The 9,070-nt window shown below is 34.2% G+C and overlaps 1 protein-coding gene across 1 annotated transcript; it reads left to right on the forward strand.

The window, feature by feature from the left end:
• The first annotated feature begins 4,123 nt into the window (after nt 1-4,123).
• LOC133872944 (IQ domain-containing protein IQM3-like) lies at nt 4,124-7,701 on the forward strand. The gene is made up of 9 exons (XM_062310619.1): nt 4,124-4,702; nt 4,782-4,896; nt 5,089-5,154; nt 5,300-5,388; nt 5,614-5,701; nt 5,874-6,020; nt 6,119-6,211; nt 6,646-6,747; nt 7,050-7,701. Exons 1-9 carry the CDS (start codon nt 4,269-4,271, stop codon nt 7,569-7,571), a joined length of 1,656 nt encoding a protein of 551 aa, XP_062166603.1. The 5' UTR covers nt 4,124-4,268; the 3' UTR covers nt 7,572-7,701.
• Nucleotides 7,702-9,070: the final 1,369 nt, after the last annotated feature.

Below are 9,070 nucleotides of genomic sequence, written 5' to 3' on the forward strand. Positions count from 1 at the left end.
AAATTAGAGAGTTAGGCTTCGTCTGATTCATGGAATAAGTCATTGGAATTGAATGACTATTCTATTAGAATAACTATTCATTTATTTGGTAGAGACCTAATCCTTAGAATAACTATTCTATGTGAATAACTATTCATTTTTTTTTTAAAGGAATAACTATTATTTTTTTTGAAAAAAAGAAGTGATCATCATATACACTTTAAAAAAAAAAAAAATTAAAAACAAAAAATGAAATTCTTGAATTTTCCCAAAATAAACTTAAAAAAAAAAATTAAATTTTTTTTTTTAAAAAAAAAAACTAAAAAACAAAGAATTTATATCAGATTTGTCACACATAGATCTAAGGTCCAATAATTTTATTTTATTTTATTTATTTATTTTTAGATTGAGTTTTTATTTTTTGAAAATAAGAAATTATGTGGGTTTTTTAGTAATTTTGGGTCAATTCCAATTGTGGTATATGTATTGTCACCAAACTAAAGAATTGGAATAATTATTCCATTCCACTCTTCCTCATTCCCAGTAATAACTATTCATTTTTCTAATAGAATATCCATTCCGCTAACCAAATGATGCCTTAGAGTTGAAGAATTTGATCCATTTAATAAGATGAATTGAGTTACAGTTAATATAAATAATTTTATATACATGCTTCGATAAGAGTCGAATCTAACACACAAAAACGATTTGTCTCTCCTAACGTGGGATAGTGTCTTAAAGAAAATTTATTGACGGTGACCAAATATAATACATAAGTGTAATAGTGTATCATTTATACAATTATCTTTACACTAAATGAGCAAAATTTGCACTCGATACATCAAGCAAAACATAATTCCAGGGCCACATTAATTTCCGTGTAACGAAATACATCATTGTAATAAACCTTTTATAATTTCTTTCCAGTTTCATCTGAACTTTTTTATTTTCTTCCTTTCGTTCGTGTCTAGAGATATTAATGAATAGAACGGCATGCGAACATATTTGGATTTACTCGAATTAGTTTATTTTGGACTTGGTTTATTTATTAAATAATAGAGTTTGAACCAAAATTTATGCTTGTTTATTAAATGAGCTGAACTTGTATAAGTTCTGCTCAACTCATATAGATTCATATAACTTATTTTTATTTTTATTTTTTTATATAAAGTTATTTTTAACTTTGTAAAGAGAACATGTTAAATATTAGAAAAATATAAAAGTAAAATTTGTTTGTACTGTAATAGATTTAACTTAAATTATTAAAATTGTGAGTCTAAATATAAATATATGTGTACTTATATGTATTAGTGTATATAAGATGGTTTATGTGAATTTATATATGTGTGTAATGAATTTATTTATATTTTATACGATAAATATACAAGTTTGAGATTAGAACGTATAAGATTTGATTTAATTTATCTAATTACTCAAATAATAAATCTTAACTATAATTAAATAATTAATATGAATTTACAAAAAATTAAAAATTAAACAATTGCAATATTTACTTTATATATGTAATAAATAAGTTAATTGCGTATTTCGTAGGCAAGCACAAACTCATCCAAAAAATAAATAAATTAAACTTGAACAAATTATTTAATTCGGTAATAAGTTTGAATTTGACTTTTTTTTTTTTTTAAACGAATGGAACTTAATCATTCAATCCTCAGCTAAGTTCGCTTAGTACTACACGTCTCCCAGATATTTTAAAATTATTTGTCTAAATTTGAGCAGGTGATTTTGAGAGATTACATATGAAATCTACATGACCGGATAAGTGATTGGACAATCTAATTTTTATTTAATCATATAAATTTTATAAATAATTTCTCACGATTACCTGTTAAAATTATTTTAAATTTAAATATATAATTTGAAAAAAATCTTAATCCCGTCTCTCGTTCCACGTTCCACATGTGACATGTCTGTTGCACGGAAAGAGAGACGAATGATGACCATGAAAAATTGCATGTGATGCGTGCAGAGTTGAAGGTCTGCATTGATTATTGTTCGTCTCATGCTTTTCGGAGCATCAATTTGTCAAGTTGCTCTTTTTCCTCTTCAACTTGAACATCCATCTTCCACTCCATAGCTTCCTCACACTTGTCTAATTTATTTTGAACACACACTCCCCTTTTTATGTTTCCATTCTTACAATCTTCGTGGCTTTTATTTGATTTGATTTAATAGTAATATCTAAAATTACGATAAAAAGTGAAAGTGTAAAAATGTGGATAACATTAATAATTTATTTTAAACTATTAGGTCTCGTTTGGTTTGCAGAATGACTATTTCTTTAAGAAAATGAATAGTCATTTCTAAGAATAGAAGGTGGCGGAATGGAATGGCTATTCCTAATATTTAGTTTGGTAAGAATACATATATTTTAATTGGAATTTAATCAAAATTACTAAAAAAAACCACACATTTTTCTTTAAAAAAAATTTTGAAAAGACAATCAAATTATTAAAAAAACAAAACAAAAATAAAGAAGAAGAAGAAGAAGAAGAAGAAAACCCATGGGTGGCTTGGCCACCTCCAAAATACTCGTCGGGAGTGGACGGCCACCCCCAAAAGTGCTGGGGGCGGTCGCACTACCCCTGACTCCAATGGGTGGCCGACTAGCCATTTAAGGGTTTGGTTTTTTAGTTTTTTTTTTTAAAATAAAATATAAAATAAATGGTTTTTTTTAAAAAAATATTGCATTTATCCCAAAGAATAGCTATTCCTCTCATTTTTTAGAAGAATAGATATTCCAATGGAAATACCTATTCCAAGAAATAAACCCATACGAAATGAAAGAATGGCTATTCCTATGGAATAACCATTCCATTTAAGAGGTCCATTCCGTGAACCAAATAAGGCCTTAGTTTCACTTTCGAGTTGTTAAGTAACCATAGACACGATATTATTTTTTTAGCATATAACTTTGAACTTTAACGCGGATTGAATTTGGTTTACGAAGAATTAGTTGGTCATGCACCGTACCCTAAGTCAGCGAAACTTGCAATAAGAAAAAACAAACACAGATGATCGATCTCATCGGGTATGCTCATGGAAGAACAATTTGATGAGCAAGTGTTTTTGCTTTGGGAAGATAAGTGAAAAACTTTTAAAATTGTTGTGTAGTGATAGAATGAATGAAATCTTTCTTACCTCTCAATAACTTATTTTCTCCATATCATCATGAGTTCTCTTCCTCTCTTCTTTCCATGAGCCCACCACAGTCCCCCCTAGTATTGGTTAGGTTAGTACTCTAAGTGGTTGTAATGTTTGGTCACTAATGTTGACGAATCACATCATCTCATGCTGTGTCGCCTTAATTTCGTCGTGAAGGGATTAATCTAAACCGTTTGTTATAAATGAATGGTTCAAACTATGCCACATTAGTAAAAAAAATAATCCTAAGTATCTCTTTTTACTAACGCTGTCACTCTTATAACTTTTCAGCATTACCACTTAGTAGAGACTGGCTAACCTTTTGGCTGTTTGGGCGGTTGTTTAGCCGTTCCTTAATTGGAAATGATTGTTGTATAATTTTGAACACAATTGTTGTTTAACTTTGCATACGTGACAGTTTATTTATTTGTTTTTGTTTTTAAAGAAAATGGCCTAGTATTTTTCCTAGCATTGGTTTCATCAATTGTTTTAAAAAAAATATAAAAATCATATTTCTGATAGCCAAGTCAATCCTTATCGAAAACTTATTTCTATTACTTATAATTACATGAGTAACCAAAAAAAGAAGAAGGAATGTTATTGGCACTTATTGTTTAGCCTTATTTTATATTGATTGACGTTAAGTGTTGATTTTTTTTTTTTTTTTGGAAATAATTAACATGAAAAGTCAGTAAATCAAGCCAAACTTATTTCTTAAATCTTCAATTATAACTAAAAAGAAAATCTTCAATTCTCTATTTTAATATTTATCACAACACCAGTATCTATCCATTTTAACTATTTAATATTTGTTGATGACAGTACCTATAATATTCTAAGAGTAATAAACATTGGTATAAAAAAATCTTAATAATTTAATTTCAAGTCAATTATTGGGACAGAGAACGAACACTGTGTGCTAGATTTATTACAAAAAGAGCTTCTCTTGTGAGACCGACGACACTTATTCCCAGAAAAAGAAAAAACATTAAAGAAATTGACAGGAAAGTTCCCTGGTAAAACCAATATATATAGAGGGCTTCATTGAACTACGAGACTCACTCACTGTCTCTGTCTCCGTCTCTCACCCGGGCAGAGTCTCCCATTTGACCCAGTCGATAATGGAGGTTCATACTCAGACCGTCTCATCCTTCGAGCTCCAGTCTAACCCTCCTCCATTCCCTTCTTACTCTCTCGACGAAATGAACATCTCCTCTTCCTCCTCCGACCTCTCTTCCCACGACGGCTTCCGGAGCCCCGACACGCCCCAATCACCCTCCACGGGCACTCCGAAACCCGACGGGTCGGACTCTCAGAACGACCTCGTAGAACCTCCGCCGCCGGTAGACGGTGCCCAAAAATACGATGGCTACAAAACGACAAATTTGACTCTGGAAGCAAACAACGTAGAGTCGCTGAAGTCGTGTGAGACGAACGCCCCGGGCCCGGGGGGCGCTTGGTCGGATAGAGCGGCGGTGAGGTTGCAGAAGGTGTACCGGAGTTATCGAACCCGGCGCAGGTTAGCGGACTCCGCGGTTGTCGCCGAAGAGCTCTGGTGGGTGCATCATATGATATCTCTGTGATATTTTCTTTTTGTTTTTCTATTTATTTATTTCTCGAAATTAATTGTGTAGGTGGCAAGCTATAGACTATGCTAGACTGAACCACAGTACGATCTCTTTCTTCAATTTCTTGAAGCCCGAGAGTGTGGCTTCCAAGTGGAGTCGTATTTGCCTGAATGCTTCTAAGGTATTTGTGTATTTTTTTTTCCCTTTCAAGTTTTCTTTTTGAATCTCAGAAAAGAACAAGTTCTAGTAGACTAGTAGTTAGTACGTATGACCGTCGGTAATTGTCGTATGCTTGATTGTTGTCTGGAAAATGACGATTTGTGTCCGATTAAAGTGAGATAAAGTCGTATAAATTTGGTGTCTTTTTGGGCAGGTGGGAAAGGGTTTGTCCAAAGACGCCAAAGCGCAACAACTGGCTTTTCAGCATTGGATTGAAGCTGTAACTACCTTGTTACTTTTAACTTGATGAAATGAGCAATTTTTATTATTATTATTTTTTTTCTGATAAATTTGGATTTTTTACCTGTATTTTAATACTGATATTTATTTTTCTTTGCTTCTGTTTATGCTATTGAATCTGTTAGATTGATCCCCGGCATCGATATGGACATAGCTTGCATGTATACTACGAAGAGTGGTGCAAAGCGGATGCTGGTCAGCCATTTTTCTTCTGGTAAGCAAATATTTTGCTCCAAAAAAAATGGTTACCTGCAGGAAAAAGTTATTGTTCTGAGTTCATGGTATTGGCTCTATTTAAATTTCCTCAAGGTGAAATTGTTTGAGAAAAGAATGTTGGGGGAAACGAATAGAAGAGAAAGTGTATCAATGGGTAATTAATTCTTGCTTCTTTGACTTGTTAATACAGATTCTATATTGCAATTGTTATTACTTTCTGCAGGTTGGATGTAGGAGATGGCAAAGACCTCGATCTCAAACAATGCCCAAGACTGAAGCTGCGACAACAAAGCATCAAGTATCTTGGACCTGTATGTATTTGAACGAATCAGATTTTCAATTCAATCATCAACTGAAATTAAGTGTTGATTGCAATGCAATTTGCTGTACAATAGATGAAATTTTCAAGGATCTACGAGTTTTTGCCAACCTGACATTCTATTTTTCTCCTCCTCCCTCCCATTATAATTTTCCTGTAATTAGCAAGAGAGGAAACAATATGAATATGAAGTTATCGAAGGGAAAGTAATTCACAAACAAACCGGAGATCCCCTTGATACAATCAGAGGGTCAGAAGGGGTGAAGTGGATATTTGTTATGAGTACCTCCAAGAAACTCTATGCTGGTCGGGTAAGAGAAAAAAAAAAGCTGAAGAACAATTTCTTTTTTAAAAGTTCTTCATATTTCCAGTCTTTTGACATGACTAATATATTGTTAACTCCTTCCAGAAAAAGAAAGGAGTGTTCCATCATTCTAGCTTCTTGGCTGGAGGAGCCACAGTAGCTGCTGGAAGGCTAGTGGCAGAGGATGGGGTTCTTAAGGTACAGTTCATAGGGATTTTTACATGGAAAAGTTGGGAGGCACTGGCATGGGGACTGATTTTCACAACAAAAACTCTATTTAAATTAGTAATGTTGTCTATGGGATACCCATGGATGCATGACCTCTTCTGAGTCCATTTTTAGAGTTTATTCATGGCTCATTCTTCATTGAACCAATGCTATGATAATCAGAAATTTATGACCAAAGTACTCTTGTTTGTTGGTTATTCCTGAAGGGTTAAGTTATTAATGAATACTTGCATAGTCGGTGTCCATTTCTTCCATTCCCACACTTTCTTTGTTTTTTTATTCAAGTACTTTCCTACACACACATGCATGCGCGCGCACGCACACGAGCATGTTGGCGATGCCAAATCAAATTATGTATAATGTGCTTATATTGCATCTGCTCATTTTTTGGTCTAATTTTGCAGTCCATCTCTCCGTATAGTGGGCATTATCGGCCAACAGACGATAGGCTTGACAGCTTTTTATCCCTTCTCAAGGAAAATGGAGTGAACCTTAATGAAGTTCAGGTAATTTTTCTGTCTGACCACATCGTGTCTATATCGTGTTATTACAAAAAGCTTGATGGCTACTTGGCAAAGCAGAATTTGGATAGTGGAAAATAATTCAGGCTATCCCTAGAAAGGTGATTGGTTCAAACTCCATAGTGGAACACGTTGGGTTTTCAACTGGCCAGGAGTTGTTTTTTTGTCAAACACTCTGGTCAGATGTGTCCTCGAACCTCGGTTCCTTGTCTTTGCTAGCGTAATTCGAAGTTACAATGCCATCTCCTGCAATATCCTAACAATATGTTTTGCATCATTGTTTTCAGATATACAAAGCGAATGAAGATTCTGATTGCTATGATGAGAGCAAACTGAATGGAGGTGGGGGTTCAGCTGAACGTTTGACAAACTCAGAAACTAAGGAACTTGAAGAAATTCCAGATAAAGAGGAGAAAACTCCATCCTCAGAATCAACTGAAGCCCCTCAAACTGAAGCCAAAAACAATTACAAGAGGACTTTATCAGGTGGTCTTCAGAGCCCGAGAGCTGAGGTGCCAAAGAGTGCAATATTGCAACGAATCAATTCCAAGAAGGCATTAAAATCTTACCAATTAGGTAATCAGCTCTCACTCAAGTGGTCAACTGGAGCTGGACCAAGAATTGGTTGTGTTGCTGACTACCCTGTGGAGGTGAGAGTACAAGCCTTGGAGTTGACTAACCTGTCTCCAAGATTTCCACCCACACCATCATCCTTTAGACGAATGGCTGGTCTTGCATCACCAACAGCATCACCTACCACACACCCTGCACCGGATATCAGTAAGGGTGATGGGACTTCTGGTGTCTGAATTCATATATCACCAAGTTTATGCTTCCTTCCTAATGGAAATGCTTTGCTGAATGTACATATCTCATATGTTCTTTATGTCACCTCAAAACCCCTTTTGGAATGGTCAGACCATTAGCTTGTTTTCATAATCGGCTCATTCTCTGTTTTACCCACTACATTGAAAAGTCAAATTTCAACAATTGCCAATTTGAGGCAAATATTTCTACAATAGAAGTTGTCTGTGTTCTGTTATATTCAACTACTACCATATTGTAGAGTTTGCCGCCCATGTAAAAACCGTGCCCTTTGCAGGCAATTGAGAGAGGGTTTTGACTTTTGATTGGGGGGGGGCTTCAGTAGTGTGTGTGTGTGGCAACCATTTCATCTCCTCTTCCCTTTCTTTCTTTTTTTTTTTAATTAATTAATTATTATTTTTTTTTTAATTTTTTTTATCACATCAATTACTTCTTGTTACTATTCAAATAAAAATTTTACAACTCAACCATTTACCAAACAATGGTAGGATTGTTAGTATTCAAACAAAAGTTTCACAACTCAACCATTTACCAAACAATGGTAGGAATTCGTAGGGGCTTCAAGAAATCTACCATTTTTATTTATTTATTTTCTCTTTTGAGTGGTGGAAGACCACCCCATGAGCCCTAAGAGGGTGGTGTAATTGCCTACCAAGCAGAACCAACTCTACCCGTAGGTGACTTAGGTGGTCGCCTGAGCCCCCCAGGGAAGAAGGCCCCAATAATAAGATTTATATTAGTATAAATAAAAAATAAAAAAAGAACAAGGTAGTATTTGCAATGAGGAGAGGGAGAGGAAAAAGAAAAAAGGCCCAATTACAATACACAAACGATTTTGTAAAAAAAAAAAAAGAAAGTGCTTTATTTCTCCACGGAAAAACCAACGGTCAAGGCTCATAAACACGATTTTGCAAAAAAAAAAAAAAGTTATTTACCTTTGTGCAGACTCTATAACTCCCACATAGAAAAACCAATCATTACATGTTTGGGAACACAACGATTTTGTAAAAAAAATAAAATAAAATCATTGCCCATTTAGTGACTCTATAACTCCTACATAGAAACAAAATCAACTGTTACAATCCATGAACACAAATATATATATATATATATATATATATATATATATATATATATATATATATATTTAAAAAAGACAAACACACAAATCAACAGTCTCTCTTTAGCAAATTACCAAAATAACTCTCTAAAATGCATTGCAATTTTCCCCAACAGCTAGAAAGTAGGAGACTTATAACCACCGCTACGAGCTCACCCCCTTGACTACAGCCAGCTCTCGCGTCAGCCTCTCCACCTGGACCACCTCCCCTTTTGAAAATTTCTTGCACCGTAAGCTTTCATTTTTGTAAGAGGAAGAAAGTAGTCTAGCGTCGAGCGGTGTGTGAAGTGGATTGAAGTGATGGAAACAATAGAAAGCTGACAAGGAATAAGGATCTGGAGGCTTAAGGCAATACAATCATTT

This window comes from Alnus glutinosa, chromosome 7 (genome assembly GCF_958979055.1).
Source record: "Alnus glutinosa chromosome 7, dhAlnGlut1.1, whole genome shotgun sequence".
NCBI classification, from domain to species: Eukaryota; Viridiplantae; Streptophyta; class Magnoliopsida; order Fagales; family Betulaceae; genus Alnus; species Alnus glutinosa.